Source organism: Chironomus tepperi, unplaced genomic scaffold (assembly GCF_022539635.2).
Source record: "Chironomus tepperi strain 1889 unplaced genomic scaffold, CSIRO-AGI_Ctep_v1 contig_33, whole genome shotgun sequence".
NCBI classification, from domain to species: Eukaryota; Metazoa; Arthropoda; class Insecta; order Diptera; family Chironomidae; genus Chironomus; species Chironomus tepperi.
Genome location: NW_027226155.1, coordinates 1566990 through 1588488, shown reverse-complemented (window position 1 = coordinate 1588488; position 21499 = coordinate 1566990). Strand labels below are relative to the sequence as shown.

The 21499-nt window shown below is 32.1% G+C and overlaps 3 protein-coding genes across 5 annotated transcripts; 2 read left to right on the top strand and 1 right to left on the bottom strand.

The window, feature by feature from the left end:
• Positions 1 to 1222: 1222 nt before the first annotated feature.
• On the top strand, positions 1223 to 9260 carry spin (Protein spinster). The gene is made up of 7 exons (XM_070646428.1): positions 1223 to 1793; positions 5071 to 5421; positions 5518 to 5524; positions 5598 to 5924; positions 5981 to 6242; positions 7312 to 7684; positions 8173 to 9260. The coding sequence occupies exons 1-7, from the start codon at positions 1502 to 1504 to the stop codon at positions 8265 to 8267; spliced, it is 1707 nt and encodes a 568-aa protein (XP_070502529.1). The 5' UTR covers positions 1223 to 1501; the 3' UTR covers positions 8268 to 9260.
• A 740-nt stretch (positions 9261 to 10000) lies between these two features.
• Dcr-1 (Endoribonuclease Dcr-1) lies at positions 10001 to 17851 on the bottom strand. 2 transcript variants are annotated; one of them, XM_070646409.1, is made up of 7 exons: positions 17723 to 17851; positions 17038 to 17663; positions 16414 to 16973; positions 13578 to 16353; positions 12171 to 13410; positions 11998 to 12111; positions 10001 to 11677 (listed from the first exon to the last, which is right to left on the bottom strand). In XM_070646409.1, the coding sequence occupies exons 2-7, from the start codon at positions 17658 to 17660 to the stop codon at positions 10457 to 10459; spliced, it is 6534 nt and encodes a 2177-aa protein (XP_070502510.1). In that variant the 5' UTR covers positions 17661 to 17663; positions 17723 to 17851; the 3' UTR covers positions 10001 to 10456. The 2 variants fall into 2 exon arrangements, with proteins under 2 accessions (XP_070502510.1, XP_070502517.1); XM_070646416.1 differs by having other exon boundaries at positions 17729 to 17841.
• A 256-nt stretch (positions 17852 to 18107) lies between these two features.
• On the top strand, positions 18108 to 21453 carry LOC139094050 (solute carrier family 52, riboflavin transporter, member 3-A-like). Of its 2 annotated transcripts, XM_070644946.1 has the most exons (5): positions 18108 to 18363; positions 18653 to 18825; positions 19592 to 19629; positions 19687 to 20783; positions 21092 to 21453. In XM_070644946.1, exons 2-5 carry the CDS (start codon positions 18728 to 18730, stop codon positions 21287 to 21289), a joined length of 1431 nt encoding a protein of 476 aa, XP_070501047.1. In that variant the 5' UTR covers positions 18108 to 18363; positions 18653 to 18727; the 3' UTR covers positions 21290 to 21453. The 2 variants fall into 2 exon arrangements, with proteins under 2 accessions (XP_070501047.1, XP_070501037.1); XM_070644936.1 differs by having other exon boundaries at positions 18109 to 18363; positions 19592 to 20783.
• Positions 21454 to 21499: the final 46 nt, after the last annotated feature.

Here is a 21499-nt window from a genome sequence, read left to right as displayed (position 1 = left end):
TCAAATCGATATAGGCACTAATGGATCGATAAGTTAAAATGGATTTCTGTGAATTTAGCGAAAACATTGAGCAACACAGCTAATTCACAGCTTTTTGGTACATTTAGGTGGTCTGATTAGCACGTGTGATATGTGCAGTCATGATTAACATTTAATTTCATATTGATTAATAATTGGCACGTCGTGACGAAAAGCGCCTGATGATTTCTATCTTCATGAGTAATATTTGAAGATTTATGCATCTACGTATATTAGGAACATCAGCAGACACTATACATTTTTGATTCTTGAGTCATGCCTCTTGAATCGTCAGCAAAACTACACATTATGCAATGAAAATGATAACTAGAAACACGACACATGTAGTACATGAAAAAAGTATTAAACGATGGTCCGCTAGAATGATAAATTTTATAGGAATGTAACCTAGTAATACTAAGTGGCATATTGATGTAATAATCATATAAAACTGAAGTACAGGATTTCAAGTAAATATCAGCTTTGTATTACAGTCTTAATCTCGATGAAATATTAGAATGCCACCTTAAACAATTAAGTACTTGGAATCGTGATTTTGAGTCTTCAGAAATAATACATAAAAGTTCAAAATTTATAACGGACATTTTATTTTTGAATATTTTAACGAAACTTTAACGAAACTCATTTTCATCACTCAATAACCTAGGCTTTTAAAAAAATAAAACAATTTAATTAGTTTTACACAGGCTTATTTACTCATATTCATAAATAGTTATGAAAACAAAGTCAAGTTAGCACAGTTAAAAGTAAATATTATTATCAAAAAGATCCGCATTAAGCATAAAATTGATAAACTAAAGTGAAGCACGAGTTTCCCAATTCACTTAAAAAGATACAGTAGGATTAAGATCCAATCATCTTATCAGGTAAATATACAGCATAAAGATGTGTAACACTAACGAACAGCCTTGATTTAAATTATTTGTATGGGAAAATTTCTCCAAATCAATTTTCGTTAATTTTCTATGATTACGCTGATTGATCTTTAAAGTTATTAATTAAAGTCACATTATATTGTTCAAATTAAGTCTATCACTATGATAAGTAATTGAATTAAAGTTAAATTTAGGAAATAGTAAGTAGTGTGTATATGTGTGAGTGAGTCATTCCAACACATATAAAGAGTCTTCGGAGAGACAGAAATTTTTCATTTTATCCGCTCATTTATTAAGCAAAACTCTAATTGAACAGAAGTGTAAAAATATCTGCTGACTTTTTTCATTTTTCTTATTTTTAAAAGTGCTACAAAAATAGATCATAGAAGAAAAGAGTGTTTAAATATCATTGCATAATAGATTAATTTAGGATTAACAGAAATTTTTACTGAATAATTGTAAATATTTGTGAAAAATAATCCATTTGTGAAAAAAGTATCCACAAAATCACAAACAGCAGAAAAGGGAGTTTTCCATACATACAGATAAAAAAGAATAAAAAAAAAAGTTGTATTAGAAAGTAGTTAATGTCAAATCCAAAGTATCAAGCATTAAAAGCAAACGATCCTTCTGAAAATACAGGAGAAGCTGGAACAAATATGTCTCAAACAGTGTCAACAATTCCTTCGACTCATTCGAGTCAACATTTGATGAGTCCTGAAGTTGAGAGTGTCATGACTGAAGAGGATCGAAAAAGTATGCGGAGGGGAAGTGAAAATGAACAAACATTTAGCTCTGTGACAAAAAGTCAATGGTTTACAGTAGCAGTCTTGTGCTTCATTAATTTAATTAATTACATGGATAGATTTACAATTGCTGGTGAGTACAATAATGTCTTTGTAGTCTAGTCTCAATTAACTCCGTCTACCTGAGTGAATGTCTTTAGTTTAGACACCAAAATAATACATTTGTAGACTATTAAAAAAAGTATCGTACGATAAATTGTGGGGAGAAAATAAAGCAGCAACAAAAAAAAAAAAATGCCAAGAAAGTGATGAAGAAGAAGCAGATTCCGAATGGTTTCACGTAGTCATTTTCTCATTTGATTAAGCAGTATTTTTCCATAAGATTCAAGTATTATTTGTTTAACTAATAACTTATTGGAAGTGGCAAGAGCAGTGTGATTTCAATTATATTAAATGGTCTAATTAAATCCATCTACATAAAAAGATCCAAATTTCTAGTCAATCAACAGAAGAGGCAGCTGATTATGACACAAAAAATGATCAAAATAGTTGTATCAATAAGTTTTAGTGACGTTATTCTCGCATCGTACGATCATACGATCTCGATTGAATTTCAATTATCTCCTTCTATAATGAACTATATTTATTCACAGTTTAGATGAAATAATATTTATATATTATTCAGTCAGGTCATACGATTTTCAATTTCATTTCATTCATACATGCTGCTGCTGCGTATATGATTTGTTTTTATTTATATTTTTTGTGATTTTTGCTGACTTAATCATTTGGCCTTCACGGAGAAATCTTTTCGTCTTTGATTACGAGAGCTAGTTAATCCCATTCAATTTCTGATTACATTTAATAATATACATTAAGGCTTTTTGTTTGTGTCGATATCATACGTGACGTAAAGAGTTCCTATTTATCTTATAAAAATTGTTTTATTGTCACAGATGAATACATACTATAATAATAGTATAAATGATGGTGTGAATTGCTCAATGTACTAAGTTTTTCGTCATTTTTTTTTCTTCGTCGAATCCCACATCATCATCTTTTTTTTTTGACTCCCTATTAAATCGTACGATGGATGAATCATGACACACTCTGTGATTCATTGGAATGCAAACTTAATATGTATCGTATTACCGAGAAACAGTTGAGGTTGTTTGTTTTGGATTTGACTTGAAAATAACTTGTGATTAAAAGAATATGTTCAGTTAAATTTTCAAATGTTTTTCATTAAGGTCAAATTTGAGTATATCCATAGAATTAAAATATTTCATCATTTTTTAAAAAAATTTGTTAAACTGATTTCTAATTAACGTGTTTAATTGCCACCACGGTCAAGTTGATATGGGTTATTTCTAGAAAATTCATGGCGACAAAATTTTGCACGTATTTGTACGAAACCACACCATTCCAAGTATAATAACTGGATTCAAGAATGTCTTCTTATTTTTCCCCCAACAAACATTTCTATATCTAACAAGTCGGCAAAAAAAAAAACCCACATGACTTAAACTATTGATTGCTTTTTAAATTCTTTTAATTACAATTCCCCTTATCACACCTTCGATAATACTTATATGAAGGAATTACAAAAGTAAGAAAAATATTAGGTCGTTTTATGTTCATTCATACGATGATAAGAATCGTATAAGCGGTATGAGGCAGACAAGGGCGAGAGGAATCATTTTGGAGAAATTCATTCATAAGCCAACATAACAAACTACTACAACGATAGGACTGAATTCACGTGTATACAACGATTTATAGCGTACTCACTTATTATAATGCAAAAGGAAAAAGCATATCGTATGATGAGAAACAACCAATCAGAGCGCTTGTAGTAAAATAGAGAGAAAATGTACAATACGATGACGCTACTCATGTAATGAAGTTTCTTGAATTCTATGTCGATGTACAATGTATATTAACCGACAAATCTAAAAAAAAAATAACAAAGTTCAAGTAGAAAAAACTATTTGGGAAGGCCGTAATGTTTTCATTTTAGTTAAGAATGGAATGTCTCGCGTGATTTTGTCGACGCATGTGATGGAAGAAGAATGATTATTGTGAAAACTATTTATAGATTTCAAGATCGACATAGTCCTTAAGACTCGCGCGTTAGATATGAGGGCTCGTCCTTTTGTCCTAATACATGCACGGATGGTATAGAGAGAAAATCGTTAGACTATTAGGCGTGCATTGTAGCTTGATTTTTAACGGATATTCTCCCCTATAATTATCGTTACATGCAGCTAGCAGCTACAAGTGCTTGATATGGCTGAAGAAATATTCAATAAAAAATAAAATATTGAATTTTTGATGATGATGTAGTCAGTTTTGTAGAGTTTCGAGGAATTCCGTACATACGATATTAAGCAATTTTTTTTTTGTTTTATGACTGTGTTATTTTTGAGTAAACGATTGTGTAGCTGGCGCTCTTGAAACTTATTTATCACGAGTTTATTATCATCGTCAAAATTCTTCAAGCACCTAATTGCATAATGGCTATACTGCAAGTATCATCAAAAAAATAGAATATATACAGGAATATTTATAAATTCTTTGACTTGTTTACTTCTTCCTGTGTTTATGAATAAATATGAAAATATTATTTTTATTCAGCAATTTAATTAAGAATTATGTCCGCATTTTGTCTGTCTCGTGTCTGATTTTATTTTTGTTGACCTCAAAACATATTCCTTCAGATAAAGAATTTTTTAATGAGGTTTTAAGGTTTTATAGCATGTGCTGGTTCTGGTTTGTGAATTTGTATCAGTTTTTGTCAGGTCTTCTGCTGGCAACAAATAGAAATGTTCATGAAATTTAGCTCTAAATTTTTCACAGTTAATTTTTTGACCGGATAAATTTCAAAATTCAAAAATTATTTAACCGTTATTTTTCAAATATATTTTGACCGTTATATTTTGATTCATTTTATGCTACAATATTGCGCTTTCTGACGTAACGACCAGCCAGATTTAGTTTTCTATTTTTTGTTGGCACTGACCGCCTAAAATTGACGTAAATTTCGTAATGTCTTCTTGTTGTTGCTCTCGGAAAAATCATACGATACTTAGTTTGCATAACCCTATACATTTTTCTCTTAGTCTTTTTTTTTGCCACATAAGCTCAGTCGAGACCAATACGACGTTATTTATTATTGTATTTTTTATGTTTACAAATGTATGCAGAACAAGCGCGTAATGTTTGCTATCACGTGTTGGAAATTACGTGTACACTTGTAGCATTTTATACACACATTCGTGAGACTTTATATTATTATTATTACTTTTCTGATGACATTCACATGCAATAATAAATAATATTAATTAAGCTTTCTTTAAAATAACCACAATTTTAATTAACACAATTTTTATTTTTGTGCATTTTTTCAGGTGTTCTGACTGATATCCAAGACTCATTTAATATTCAAGATGATGATGGCGGTCTTCTTCAGACTGTCTTTATTCTTAGTTACATGATATTTGCACCAATCTTTGGATACCTCGGTGACAGATATTCACGAAAAGCAATCATGGCTTTCGGTATTACACTTTGGGGTGCAACAACACTTTTAGGATCATTTATGAATAGTTTTGGATGGTTTATTGCTTTCCGTGCTTTTGTCGGAATTGGTGAAGCCAGCTATTCCACAATTGCTCCAACAATCTTATCAGATCTCTTTATTCACGATTTAAGATCAAAAATGTTGGCTGTCTTTTACTTTGCAATTCCTGTCGGTTCAGGTATGTTCAGCTTGTCCTTTCACCTTTAAAATAAATTTTAATTCCACTTCTTTTTTTTCGTAAAATGAAAATTTCACCTTCAATCAATGACAACAGGCTTAGGGTAAATATTTACATTTAACAACTCATGTCTACAATATCCGATTATTAATTTAACATTTATATTATCATTATAGTTATATTGTTGGATCTGAAACAGCAAAAGCTTTGGGATCATGGCATTGGGCTTTAAGAGTCACCCCAGCTTTAGCTTTAGTCGCTGTAGTCTTATTATTCTTTATTGAGGAGCCAGATCGAGGACAAAGTGAGGGATCATCACACATGCAAACTACATCATATCTTGAAGATGTTAAGGATGTCTGCAAAAATAAATCATTCATGTTATCGACAGCTGGCTTTACTTGTGTAGCTTTTGTTGCTGGTGCTCTTGCATGGTTCGGACCAAAGTTCATGCATCTTGGACTTAAAATGCAACCGGGCAAAGAAAATATTCAGCTTAACGAGTATGTATTGATCGTAGCTAAACTACTAACATTTACATAAATTTGACTTTTTACAGAGTTTCTTATAAATTTGGAATTGTTGCGATGTTAGCTGGTCTAATTGGTGTTCCATTAGGCTCAGCAATCGCTCAACGATTACGTCCAATCGATTCAACATGCGATCCACTGATTTGCGCTTTTGGATTAATTACTTCAGCGCCATGCGTTTATTTTGCACTAGTTGTCGCTAAATACAATGCAAATTGGTGCTTCTTTTTCGTATTTTTTGCACAATTAACATTAAACATGTGTTGGAGTATTGTTGCGGATATGTTATTGGTAAGCTGCTGTTGTTATTTAATACATCAGCTGGCTCTGCTTTAATTAATTAAAATTATAACGTAATATATCATTAATCTGAGTAATTGAGCGCGCAAGATATTTTCATAGTGGATTATGTATGCTGAATTATTTTATTAACTTATGATTTTTTACATTCCTTATCACAAATATTTACATACACACACATTATTTATAAATGACGATATAGACTTATGTATACTTATCGCTATTCTCTTCCATTATTATCAATATTTTTAGTGTTTCGTTTATCTTTGGTGCAATAACTATGACTGCAGGCATTTTGGGTGTACCTCTTGGTTCATACTTATCGACAAAATTAAGTAAACGATATCCAAGAGGTGATCCTATTATCTGTGCAGTTGGTTTACTATTAAGTGCTCCACTGCTCGCCGCATCGATGATTCTCGTTACTGTATCTGCTCCACTCGCATACATCTCAGTCTTTCTCGGTCAAATTGCACTGAATTTAAATTGGGCTATTGTCGCTGATATGCTTTTGGTAAGAATCTGCCTAAAAATTTTTCTAAATTGCTTTCTCAATTATTTGCTATTATTCCTTATTTTTCCAATTATTTCTGTCTACCTGTCTCCTCTTCTGTTTCTATTTTTTTAATTACCTTATAAGTGTACTTTTCGTAAATGTTTTTACTTTGCGACTTCTCAGGAAGTCAATTAAGTCTCCTTAAATGTGGTATGGTTAATTACTTTCATTTCCGTTTCCATTCATGACATCATTTTATTGCTCAAATAATTCAGGATACATAAGTTCCTTAATATTGAAGTATTTTTGCAAATTTTTAGTTACTAATTTGTAGATTATTTGATAAAGTATTGATTTAATTACTTAAAGTAGAGTTTTTGTTGATGGAAAGAAAGGAAAAAGAAAGAGACTGTATTAAACATTTACGAAATGATCAGCGCCATCTTTTAGTGCGTTACACTACTAAACTCTCTCATGTCCCCCATTCTTTCATGCTTTCTTTGTTCTTCAATTAGTACGTTAAGAATATTGTCATTAATTCTATATTTTTTTAAAATTTTTTAGTACGTTGTAGTGCCAACTCGTAGATCGACAGCTGAAGCATTCCAAATTCTCATATCACACGCCTTTGGCGATGCTGGTTCTCCATATTTAGTTGGTGTCATTTCTGAGGCCATTAAAGTACTTTTAAGAAAACAAACAGCTTCAACGAATTTCGGTCGTGGACCATTGGAAAGTTTATCACAACTTTCGGAAAATGCAACGACAACAATTACATCATTATTGGTGCCAGAAGACTCGACAACAGTTAAATTTACTGCCCTTCAATACTCTCTATTTACGACGTCATTTGTGGAAGTTCTTGGTGGTGTCTTCTTCCTTATAACTGCCGCATACATCCTTAAAGATCGTGCAAATGTCGACAGAGCTGTAGCAGGTGAGAAAGTTGATTGGTAATTGTTTATTTTATTATTTTCATTATCTTTTTTCCCACACTCATTCATTAGCATCGGAAGTTCACGAAAAGCGTATTGAAGTTTCTGACTCTTCTCATTCAAGTCTGTCAATATGAATTAATTTTAAATGTCGTCTGTTCAAGATAATTATATATTTTTCAAAATATGGTTTTATTTAATAGAGATTTGTCCTCAAAACGGTGTTCAAGAATTGTCTAAAAGTTGTGTGGATTTAAAGTAAATTTTAACGGTTTCTTAGAATTTGAATTTCGTCATTTCAAAAAACTTAACGAAGACAAGTTCAAAATTTGAACTTCACCTTTTAAATTATAAATATCCGTTAATTTATAAATAATTTCTGTTCGTCACTAACATTGTCATTGTCATCATAATTAACCTGTTGATTGTTATAAACGATTTTGACACTATCAAAATGAAACTAATAATGATATAATTATTGTAATTTCAGAGAGCGCACAAGCCAACACAAGTAATCAGTATGTAAATGAAGCAAATGAAAATTCTGAGACGTCGGGATCGACGGAAGTGTCAGTGGACAATTGATATTAATCTCGTGTAATTACAAAATAATTCATGGTAGTTAGGCAATGATCATCAGATTCAGAATCAGGAAGGAAGGAGGACATAAGAGAGATATAATTCCATTTCATCGTCATTCTATAAATAATAATAAATTCATATGAAATGCTCAACAATGGACAAAAAGAAATAATTATGAAATGGATTTACATAGAAAAGTATAATGGTACGCTGGTCGATGAAAATGAGCCAAGTGCTTCCGTGTTTGAACGTTTGTTTTTATCATAATTCGCTTAGTTTTTTTTTGATGATTTCCTCCAACAAAAATGACTAATAATCGGAAACGACATCAATTGTATAATAAAATAACCGATTAAAAAAAGAAGTGAAGAAGAAGAAATTACTGTTTATGTAATGAGACTGTGTTTTTAGCTTAATATTTACATTAAATATTAGTTAGTAATTCCTAAAATTCATTTTGCATCAAGTCAAAAAGTGACCAAATTATAAGAAAAAAAGAAAATATATAAGTCAAAATGATTTGTTGATAAGGGAGTGTGTCAAAGCTGATAACTTTAGCTATATCCATTAATAAAAAATGTAAATAAATTTATATAGTTGTCTAAAGAGTGGAAAATTAAGAAAACAAAGCATCAATGACTTAATTTTTGTGATAATTCATCAGATGAATTCATTTCATTAACTAACATTATCAATGATGCTGACTAGATACATTGCAATTTGTGCCTCCCTAATTCATTTGCGTCTTTCCTTTCATCTCCATTATGTTGAAATATATTTTAATTGAAATTTTTTTAATTCTATTCGTGCTATATATTAAAGAAAAATCGCAAATTTTTTGCTTATGATAAGTTGAATTTTAGACTGTTAGTATTGTCTTCAGCATATAATAAAAAAAAGTCATATGTAATCTCCATTAATAAGAATAATATAAAAATTTATAGCATTATTAAATGTTAATTGATAAAGAAATTTCGCTGAAGGTTAAAATTAAATAAAATATAAAAAAAAACAATACCTCTAGTAAAAAAATAATAATTTATTACTTGAAAAAAACATTTTTTATTGTAAATTCGTAATGATAAAATAGGTATAAAGAAGAAAAATATACAAGATGAATAAAATTAAGCAAGTTGAAATGAGAAAAAAAAGTATAAATACTTAAATTCACGTGCATTTTTTCATTTGTGACCTAATTAAAAATTCAAATGTTTACTTTTTCAGTCATTCACCTTATCGATGGTATTCGATGCATGCTGATTATATAATAATAACTGTCACTAGGCAACCTCGTGTCGTAAAACTGCTGACTAGTCATAACTAACTCATTTTACTAGTTTGTAATTCAAAGCACGATGTCGACTTTTATATGCAGCAATATTCTTGTCAGCTTAGCATTAATTTGCCGGAAGCTTGATGTTGCCTTTCCAGCTGACTAGAATAGCTGTGGGCTCTTAGTTGTCGGAAGGTTGATGTCATCACTTCCATGCAATATTCTAAGCAGCTATGAGCTCTAATTTGCCGGAAGGTTGATGTCGACTATTCCATACAAGATTCTAAGCAGTTATGAGCATTAATTTACCGGAAGTTTGATGTCGAAATTTCCATGCAAGATTATAGTCCACTTCGAGCTCTTACTTACTCACTTACTGGAACCATACTCCGAATTGGAGCATAAGTGACAAATTGCTTTACAAATGACTTTATTGATGCTCGAATCACAAAGAGCTGCCCTCTTCCTCATCTACAACTCTATTCAACTTCCGAAGTGTGTGCTTCACGTTCTAATTTCCCGGAAATATTAATGCTCCTGAGTGTACATAAATTTTAGAGATGAACTACTTGAATATCTCGTGTTGATGACTTCCACTTATTTGTTGAATATGTTCCGGATTCCCGAAAATTCGGACAAATTATTTAAAGGCACGATATGACACTTATTTAAATTGAATTAAGTAAACAATAAATTTTTATTTAAATTTCGTGATACATCAATTGTCAGACGGGAAATATAAAACCTTTAGAGTAAGTCATTAAAATGTCATTCTATTAAAAATTACGTGATTTGTATTTACAATTTTAACTTAGTACTTTTACACATTTAACGGCTATTCTGGATCATCAATAGGAATATTTGTCTCATAACTTAATAGCTAAACATCTCAAGATACTCATATTAAGGACTAGACATTTTAATTCGAATGCTTTTTGTTAATCAAATTATTCTTTTTAAGCTGCCTTAATGCACATTTGGCTGCTGTGCATTTTGCTATTCTGTAGTTTCGTCCAATACCACGGAAAATTCCTTTACCAAATACTTCGACAGTTACTCGAACTCTTCGTCCATCAGCTAGTTTTTCTGGTTTACCAAATTTAGCAGTTTCAGGTTCCAACTCGAGTAGCTCTCTAATTGGTGATTTTGGAACTGATCTACTGAATTGCTCGATTTCAGGACCCATCATTTTGTAATAGACTTTCCATACAGCATCAAGTGACATGTTTGAGTCTAGAAAAACAGCTCCAGCAACCGATTCAAAGACATCACCTAACGCTTTTGGCACTTCCACATCTTCAGCCTCGTCACATTCATCTTCAGACATTAAATAGTATTCTTCACTTATACAGTGTCCATTTTCATGCTGAATACGTACAAAACGGTCAACAACTTCATTCAAGCCAGGAGATAAATGTCGAAAATATTTATGAAAGCCATGACGCACAGCAAGCGATGCAAATATCGTGTTGTTTACAAGTGCTGACCTTAAATCAGTTAATGCACCAGGCGAATGCAATCTACGATCTTCGTACAAATGACGTGTTATTAAATAATCAAGAACAGCATCCCCAAGAAATTCTAGTCTTTGATAACAGTCTGTTAATCTATTTGGGGTATACGATGCGTGTGTCATAGCCTGCAGTAAATACGATCTATCATTGAACTTGTAATCTAATTCAATCTCAAATTGTTCAAAGCCATCCAGCAATAGCTCTAAAGTTTGTTCAGCATCAGGAATGCAATGTAAAAGTGGCGACTTTGGTGGCATCCAATGGCCATAAATGGTTTGCATCATCTGTCCATCTTCTTCAACTGGTTTTGTACTTCCTGCTATTCTGGTCTCAAGGCATGGTACCTTAATTATTGGCAATACTCTTATTCCAAGCCATGCCATAAATAACAAAGCACCACGAGCTCCACAATCAATCAAATAAGCTCCAATCAATGCTTCAACACAATCGGCTATAGATTTATCTGGGATGGAATGTTGTGTCACTAAATTGTATGGAATAAAACACGGGAAATTATCAGTAGCTTGATCCTCCTTTCCATTTTGTTTTGTCTTCGGTGCCTGTTGTGTTTGAATCTGAGACGTATTTATGGCTTCTGGTGCATCATCGCCGTCATAATCAAGACTCTGTTTATTGAAATAAGAAATTGTTTATTATTAGCAATTGTTATTTGCTGATTTTGTTTAAAGCCGCTTAAAGCAGTTTAATGTTATGAACATTTTGGTAAACAATTTAACCGATACGAATTTTTTGAAAATTTCAATCAAAATTTTGAACTTAGAAATTTTTTTGAATTTTCAAAATCCGTTAAAATTAAAAATTTTGAAAACGGTTATGAAAATTATAAAATCGTAATTATAAAGCGTGTTAAGCATGCGTGTGATTTAATGATAAATTACATGAATTTATACCAGAAATCACGTATTTAAAACACAGAAATACTTACATCTTCCAACATTCCCAACCTTTCAGCACGCTCACGTACTAAACTGCATATTTTTTCACTCGACAGCTGTTTTATATCTGGAAGGTCAGCTAAATTCCAATAACAAACTGGGATCTGTTCAAAAATTATTAAACATTATAATAAATTCAAAAACAGAGTTAATTTCATCATACCTTAGCGTCTATTAAGGCTTGTTCTAATTCTTTAGGAACAAAATAGCACGGTGGTAGCCAATTGTCTTGTGGCTCAAATTTCGTTGCAATCATACTTTCGCCTAGAATTTTCTTCCTTCCCAAGCGATAAAGGTTCAAGTTACTGACTTGCTTTGACCTCAAATAACTCAATTTTCCTTCATTTACATTCTCATAAGTGCAATAAAGATAAGTTGTTATTGCATATTTAAGGAATGAATCTCCAATTGTCTCAAGTCGTTCCAAATTGATTCCATCATTAGCATTGGACATAGTAAGTGCTTGAAGAATAATGCTTGGATTTGGTCCTGGATGATTATTGAGATCAGGTTGATGATCAAAACTAAATTCTAATGGAACCAGTGACTGTATAATTGGTACAGGATTAAGGAATGTATCGAGAGATTTTTGCTGGCCAGAGCTCTCTTCACGCTTCTTAATTAACTTATTTAAATCATTTGAAATTTCTAATTTAATAATTTTTTGTCCTGATTCTTGAATTTTCGTCCTATCTCGATCGGCAAAATGATCAAACAAGTCACCACATCCAACAACCTCATACACTTCATCAGAATGTCTCTTTTCATACATATGATTAAGCTCATAGAGATCATCAATTGATAAAACATTTTCTTGGTCCATAACACTTAAAATCTCATTTTTATCTAAATATGGAATTAATTGGAATAAATCGATGTCATCGTTGGTGACGGAATTACTATTATTATTATTTTTATGGCTATTTCGGATTCTAGCTGGAACTTTTTCATCTTGTTTTACGAGAATTCCACTTGATCGAATTGCTGCCCTTAGTTCCGTTGTTGATTTCTCAAAATCTTCTTCGTGAAGCTTAATATTCTCTTCTAAATCAATGAGCTGATTATCGTCAATAAAATCATATCCAATAGATATATTCTTTGCCATTTGATATCGCTTTTCATTCACAATTGTCTCATTAATAAAATCAATTCTTCTTTGTCGTCGTTTCTGTTCAGCTTCAGTCTCAAATGCTTCTGCTAAATGATCATTCTTGAATTCAATTTTTAGTCCATATTCATCCTCATTACTGTCATTAATATCTCCATCATTGATACTTTCATAATCATTGTCATCATCAAAATCATCATCGCTGTCTGATGCATAATAATTGTCATTAAAATGATTTGTGATTTTCGTTTGTGGCATTGATGTTTCCATGTTCCATGATGTTGGTGATCCGTACCTGTTAGAAAGTAATAACGTATTTTAGTAATTTGAATTATATTTTAATTTTTAAAACCGTTACAAAAATATTTAAAATTTCTTCGTTAAAATTTAACGAATCATTTTTCAAATAATTTTGTAACGGATTTTTTTTAATTTGAGGTAATTAGGGCTTGTGGACAGTACCTGATATTTCGACTTGAACACATCTCTAAATTACTAGGCAAAATTCCTAATTCATCATCAAATTCTTCTAAATTTTGTGCCATTTCGTTTGACCAAGTTCCAATTTCTAAAATATGCTCGCCTTTAGCTTTTTGGTCAGCTTCCTCGAGAAGGTCATTGGCTGTTTTCTCCTTATCTGAATTTTCCTTTTCTTGATCAGCTTTTTCAGAAGTTTCTTCACTTTTATTGTCATTTTCCTTCTTTTCATCTTCATCATCCTCGACCTTATCTTCATCAGTTTGGGCACTAATCATTTTAGCTTCTCTAGTCTTTTTCAAAACATCAGCAAGTGTCCATCCAAAATTTAACATTGGCCATTCAAAATTCTCTTCCTTTACTTCTAAAACACCCAATCCTAAATCAGCAGAAACTTCCATTCGAATCTCGTCAGCTAATAGTAATGCATTGATACGATACAAGACACATGGCAAGCAAACAGCTGCACGCCATAAACTAGCTGGAAATGGATGAACTGTGCAAAGTTCTGGAACTAAAATTTGTTTCTGTTCTAAATTTTCACGTTTTGCTCGTTTTGTCTCTTCAGAACTTGTTGGAAGTGCCACACCTTTTCGATTGACATAGCGTGGAGTTAAGAAGTTTAGTCTAGCACTTGTATGATCAACATCCAATAATGGCTGTTTATTGTTCTGTATCTCAATATTATACTTTTTGAAATAATATTCTCTAAATGTGCCATAATTCTCGCCTGGAAAGGAACTTTCCGGTGTTAAATGATAGCAAATTTCAGCAACATAAAAGTATTGTGGCTGATCTTGATTCCTGTACCAAGGCATGACTACAGCATCCTTAAATCGATTATTGTCAAAAACTTGATTCTTTCTGTCTTCATCACTAACAAATTGAGGTGTCATAGCATTGCTCTGTTGAATAGCTGTAAGGAAGTTCCAATCAATATCAATTGTTTCATTATCGCGTAGCACTGGAACTACGAAAAAGCTATTTTCAACAGCTTCCGGATCAAATAGCATCAAATATTTTCTTAATCTCAAAACATTCGTAAATGTATAATTAATGAACGTATTAATCTTCTGTAGCTGATCATCATCAAGTGTCACATCCGTTTTGATCAGCTGCAGTGAAACTCTTACTTCCCCACTTCTTGTAAATATTGGAAATGCTGAAATTTTTGGAATCTTTTTTGTCGTCAAAATCCCAAAACTTTGAACTGCTTCTTCTGGTGGATAAATCTTACGTCCGCGAGTATTTTGTTCTTCCGGAATTGGACATTGTAAAACCATAGTGATGTGATATAAAAATGCTTTAGTTTTAGTTGATGGACGACAACTTGAAAATACTGACGCAATTCTTTTATAATAATACTGTCTTCTTTTCGTTGTGCCTGGCCTTAAATCACAATTTTCATTATTTAGTTCCTCATCAACCTTTTCTAATTCAAATAAATCCCAATCTGGTTCAATAGCTTTAAATCCTTCCTTCCCAATTGGCTGTAAATTGTCATCAAGTTCTCCACTTTTGTGCAACATTCTGCATGCAATTAATGCAGCAACTCGTCTTGCAAGTGTTCTAGTTGGCATTGGAATTCCATTTATGTCACATTTCATTGGGGAATTTAATGGCAATCTGAGTGTGTATTGGTATAAAGTAATTCCGTTCCTGATTGTCTTACAGCATCGCCAAATTGGCGTTAATTTTGTGAATGTGTCTGATGGAAGTTTAGCACAATATTTATTGACCAAGGATATAGCTGTTGATAAATTAACTTGGACAGCCTCTGGTGTTGTTAACGGCTGATAAGGCTGTATAAAGGAAGTAAACTTTTCAGCATGTGAAATCTCACTTATTGGCGGTTCCTTATTTTCACATTTTCTAATCAACATTTTCTCAATTTCCATGTACTCAGCAAGCTTGTCAATTTGCATTTTTGTTTCTTTCTCAACTGGATCATAAAGTTGTATTGGCAGTGACTCATTATTCTCACAATCACATACACACTTTTCCTCAACAATTGGTTCTGACACTTCACTGTTAGTGATACTTTTCCTATCTGAACTTCCTGATTCACTTTCAGTGTCGTCGTCATCATCATCATCATCGTCCATATCATCACTAACTCTGTTTCTAATGAGATTACATGAATAGTTATGGCTACTAGGATTCAATTCATCATTTAATAAACTTTTATAAAGATTTGCGTTAATTTTTGGCGATACCATAATTATATGTAGTGCATTATTAGCCCTAGCACGTCCTTTACAATACACATAACTTCTATATGTCGATGGCTGATCAAATCTTACAACTAAATTACATTTTGGTAAATCATATCCTTCTTCAAGTACGGTTGTGCTGATTAACAAATTACATTCATGCATTCTAAATTTTTTAAGGACTTCCTCTTGCTTCCGATGCTCATTTTCAGCTTCCTTTGCATCGGTTATTGGATCAGCAATTTTATCAATTGTGTATTGTACGTTTAAGAACTTTAAATCAGGATCGTGCCTTGACATTTCACAGAATAAACAGAACAGTACTTTAGTCGTTATAACGGAACTGCAAAATATCAATCCACACAGAATATCAGATTCATTTGGGTTTGGTCGTTGACGTGGAAAGAATCTTCGACGATTCTTGAATCGACTAAATCGATTATGATTTCTAGTCACTGGAACGAGTGGTTGTCCTATTTCCTTAGTCATTTTCGTCACGGATGCCTTTAAAGTCTCCAAGTCTGCCTCAATTTTATTAATTTTTTCACCTGTTGAATTCATCATGTTACACATTTGTTTAATGTTAAGATCACTAATTATTTCCTTACATTCTATCAAGTCGCATTTTTCAGCCTCTTCAGTACGTTCAGCTTTGGGCTTGTCCCTAGTTTTTTGTTCACGGTTATTCGTTGGCTTAAATAATCGAAGAATTTCCAAAATTCGAGTGATTTTTGGCGTCGAAAACTTCTCAATACGTTCACGTTCTGTTTTTATAGGCTGAAATATTAGATCACAAAAGGAACGGATTTGGACAAGGGTGGATGTGACTAAACATAGCAACAGAAAGTGTCTTTCGTATTTTGTCTTGACTTTGAGCTTCTCAATTTGCATAAGAATTATTAGAGCTGCCTTATCAGCACAGTATACTCCTAGTTCATCTAAAATTAGTAAGAAATCATCAAGTATCCTTAATGGTTCATCCTTTGGATCTGGAATATTGTCAAGTTCATCTTTATATTCATCTTCACTGTATATTTCGGATAATTCATATCGATGATCCAGTAAAAAGGCCTTTCTTGTTAGTACCAAGTTTCTTATATAATTTGAGACTTCCATTTCATCGGATATGCCACATTCTACAACAAATTCTATTGGCTTTGATGTGTATCTGTTAAGAATCATGTAAGATTAATTATCATTAAGTTGTTAATTGATGTAAATTCTTATTTTACCTTAGTACAGTTACAATATCACTAGCAGTTTCAGCTTTCGCCCTAAGAAGTGTCTCTAAATATTCTAATTCAGCACCAAGACGTGCCGGTGAGCATGCAGCTGAATGAATTGGACCAGCTAAACCAAAAATCTTTGGCTTTTCGACTGTCACCTTATAAAAATTAAGGAATATGTCTGTTATGTCAGACTTTCTTGTCCTATTATGACATTCATCCAGAACTATTAAATTAACACGATTCAAGTCTATGTAGAAGCATTCTAGGGCATCGAGACATTGCTTTGTCTCCAATAATATAACCTGATTGTCATAAATATTTTCCCAATCAATCTCATCATCATTTAATTCATTTAAATTGATGACTTTAAGATCGGTAAGATAATGTATGAGATTATAAGCTGACTTGCTGCTGGTAAGGAACAATGAGATTTTCCGGTTCTCTTTCCGTCTAACTTCATGGCTCAATTCTTGAATCAGTTTTAATGCACAAAATTCTCTCGCGGAAACTGATGACAAGCATATTATTATATTCCTCTCCTTGGCAGCTGATAACAATTCAATTTGGTATTCACGTGGTGTGAAGCACACAGCCGATAGATTAGACAAATTTCCTTCAACATTCATTTTCTAAAAGAAAAATGTTAATTTCGTTATTTTTATATTAAATTGAAATAAATCCAACTCACATTTACTTTTATAGCGTTAAGCAATTAATCTATTTTAGTGATAATCGATTCCCAAGTGCCATTTTGGGGTATTTATTAAGTTTTTTAAATTTTAAAAATACTTTTGTCACGAAGATTTTTAAGTTTCTGAATGTAAACAAACTGATTGAGGGAATAGAAGCTACGAACAGAATAGGGATCCAAATGTACTGGTTACCGTCAAATTACTGCTACTTGCCTGTAATAGTTTGTGCAACATTAATAAACAAGCATAGTTTTGTATTGCAAAATAACGGCTTTCAAAAATTTAAAAGTAATGTTTTCAGTTTGTTTACTATGTTTGCTTTGAAAAAATTTTTATCGACTAAATTAGAAGCCCTAATCAGTAGACATCAAGATTCAGAAAAAAACTATTGCACATATAAATTGAAGAATTTCACACACATATTTTAAGGAAGTCGATCACTCATTATTTAGTTCTGTTACTCAATAGTGTGCAATATTTACTTATTCGTAGAGCTTATTATTTTTGACAGTATTTTAATGTCTTAGCAGACATGGGACAATAATGCAAAAAATCGTCGACTTGCATAATTTTCAATGAAATATAGTTTACTAAGTGAAATTAAGTAACAATTGTATTATAAGGAGTTAATTTGAAGGTATGATTATAATTCATACAGTGTATAGTGAAAGTTTAATTATGTTAATTTACATGACATAATGTTATCTTGTCTGTCAACATCTCTCATCTTTCAATGAACTCTTGTGTTGCTTGTGATAACAAGATACAGTTTCAAGTTATGTCGAGAGAACAATTTTTAGAGGTCATGATCGCAATTTCATTGAATAGAAATAAATTAACAAGCGGACACAGAAGTTGTGAATCTAATTGTCTCGTGTTTTATTAACATACTGTTTCATTTAATACTGTATCTATTTGTCTTTTAGGTCTGTTCATTCATAGGACTACGACTGATAGCTACTTATCTTGTATAATAAAAACATCATCAAGTGCAGACCGCGATGGAAAATGAAATTTATACAATCGAGAGAAGAGACAAGGCAGTGTCAGTCACTCAAGATCAGTTAGAGCATAACGTCGCGTTCGCAAATCAACAAAGGTGAATATTACTATGTTCGTCATTAATAAGCAATTTTCATCGAACTGAAGTTATTTGTTGACGCAGATAAAAAAACATATTTATGTGGGCTGTATGGCTTCACGTACACGAAATTTTCTTCTTATTGCATTTATTTGGAATATTTTGTGAATCATTGGCCCTTGCATTATGTCTCATTTCGCAATTTAACATTCACTCTTCAAAACTGGTTTTGTTCCTTGAATGTTTGTGGAGGTCAGACGCAATTATAAGAAATTTTTAAAAACCACACATTAATGACTGATTAGAATGATGATAAGCATGAAGTTTTATAAGTAGATTGGTCAGTTTTCTGTGTGTTCCGTAAATCAGTGAAAATTCTCTATTAAACTCTTCTTTTTGACATTTTTCGACTCACGTTTTACGTCTCAAAAGAGTGTAGAAGGTCGCGCGTTGTAAATAATGGCACGCTTATCTAGCAAAACTTTAAGAGAAAGGCGGTGATAATAAATTTTTCGGCTAAGATAATAAATCCTTGTTATCACGCAACATTGTATGATTTATCTCCTTGGTGATGAAATTCAATTAGTCTCAGACAATCTTTTATTGACAATTATGTTATCTTTACGATTACTTAATTAGTTGCATTCTCTTAAGTACTTCTTATCTCTGACTTAATAGAGTAAACTTGAAGAGGCAACAATCAAATTCTCCCAAAATAAATGTGATAAGCTTAGAGATAGTGATGCAGTCAGTTATTAATACTTGTACTTGTCTTTTATTGCAGTTCATACAGATCTGGATCGGAAACACCGAATGAGAGCAGTCAGCTACTTACTGGACGAATGAGAATGAATCTTACTAAATTTCAAACTGTTTTAGGAAATCGAAGTCTATTAGTGGATGTCTTAGCGATATTTTTTGGAATTGGAACATGGGTTGGAATTAATTCGCTATGGATACAGCTGCCTTTACTTGTTAATGTACTACCTGAATCATGGTATCTCGCATCATATCTTGTAATTATCGTTCAAATAGCTAATATTGGACCTATCAGTTATACATTAATACAAAAATTATGTCCGATTCCGGACAATTTCATCATATATGGACTACTGGCGCTTGGAGTTGTTGCTGGATGGTTCATGGCATTTTATTATCAAGTCACAGCATATATGTTTGAAGCTGAACGATCTCTCCTATTTTTCGTCTTCGTCTTTTGTTTTGCACTGGTCGGGTGCACAAGTTCAGTACTTTTTATGCCGTACTTTGGAAGATTCCGTGATATTTACTTGATAACATACTTAATAGGAGAAGGATTGTCGGGATTATTGCCTGGAATATTAGGATTGATACAAGGTGTAGGCGGAAATGCTCAATGTATATTAACAAATTCAACAGAAACTGGTGAAGTTAAAAAGACTGAATATCATCCACTACCACGATTCTCAACCCAAACATTCTTCATTATCGTAACGTCACTCTTCGTTTCAAGTTTGGTCGCATACATTCTACTTGATCGATTAAAGTCTGTAAGAAAGGAATATGCAAAAGTAAAAATCTCACATGGAAATAAATATCATTATCATGATCATGAGGAACAAGTAGTTGACAATACAGAGGAAACTAAAGCACCACCAAATCCGACAGAAAAAGTCAAGAAACTCTCGAATCTAAATTATCGTGCACTTTTACTACTTCTTGGTGCCGTTTGTATGATCTCAAATGCAATCGTTCCATCAATTATGCCTTTCGGAACACTGCCTTATGGAAACATCACATACCATCTATCGGTTACATTGTCAAGTATAGCAAATCCATTGGCCTGTTTTATTGCTGTTTTCCTTACTGGAACTTCCATCAGAAATATTTTAACATTAACCGTCATATCCATGCCGTTTGTACTTTATTCAATAATTACATCTGTGATGTCACCGACGCCACCTTTAATAGGAACCGCTCTTGGGGAATTGCTAGTTGTAAGTTGTTATAATAATTCTGCTGCAAATGTTTTAAAACCTTACAAATGTTTCAATATTGTTTTGAAACAATACAAATGTTTACAAACAGGAAATTGTACGGTTTTCATCAAATTTCATTAAGCTGTCGATTTGTGAATGAGAAATTTGTGTAAACAAGTCATTAACGCTCAATTGAACGCTATTTGACTTCCACAATTGATAATAATTTGCTATTAATAGCAATTTTCTTTTTGTTTAATTCACAAAGTTTGCAAAAAAAATTATGAATTAATTAATTCAATGACACCTTTTTGTTCTGATTTCAGATATTTAGTTGGACACTCGTGATGGGCTTCGCGTCGTACATCCGTTTAAAAATTACGACAATATTCAGACAGCAAGGTGGAAAAAGTTTAGTGTGGGTCGGAGCTTTTACACAAATTGGAAGTTTCGTTGGATCAATTTTATCATTTGGTCTTGTTAATTATACAGGAATATTTGAATCGTTTAGACCTTGTGATTAAAATTATGGTTTAATATCCTTAATTAATATATTTTTATGTTTTATGTGCTTAAGTTTTTAAATAAAAGATTGATGCCAGGATATTAATTAATTAAGAAATTGACAAAATATTTGTTAAATGTCAAGACTTGATAGTGCAGTAGATTAGACAATAATGTACATTCTGATACAGAATAAATAAAATTTTACATACATATTTTAAAAAAATATT

Coding starts and splice junctions, on each gene's coding strand:
- Dcr-1 (XM_070646409.1), bottom strand. CDS start 17,660: ATGAATGTTGAAGGAAATTTGTCTAATCTATCGGCTGTGTGCTTCACA. Junction 16,354..16,413: donor AAAATGCGACTTGATAGAAT/GTAAGGAAATAA, acceptor TGAATTCAACAG/GTGAAAAAATTAATAAAATT. Junction 11,678..11,997: donor GGTTGGGAATGTTGGAAGAT/GTAAGTATTTCT, acceptor TTCAATAAACAG/AGTCTTGATTATGACGGCGA.
- LOC139094050 (XM_070644936.1), top strand. CDS start 18,728: ATGGAAAATGAAATTTATACAATCGAGAGAAGAGACAAGGCAGTGTCA. Junction 18,826..19,591: donor GCGTTCGCAAATCAACAAAG/GTGAATATTACT, acceptor CTTTTATTGCAG/TTCATACAGATCTGGATCGG. Junction 20,784..21,091: donor CTCTTGGGGAATTGCTAGTT/GTAAGTTGTTAT, acceptor TTCTGATTTCAG/ATATTTAGTTGGACACTCGT.
- spin (XM_070646428.1), top strand. CDS start 1,502: ATGTCAAATCCAAAGTATCAAGCATTAAAAGCAAACGATCCTTCTGAA. Junction 1,794..5,070: donor GGATAGATTTACAATTGCTG/GTGAGTACAATA, acceptor GCATTTTTTCAG/GTGTTCTGACTGATATCCAA. Junction 7,685..8,172: donor TGTCGACAGAGCTGTAGCAG/GTGAGAAAGTTG, acceptor TTGTAATTTCAG/AGAGCGCACAAGCCAACACA.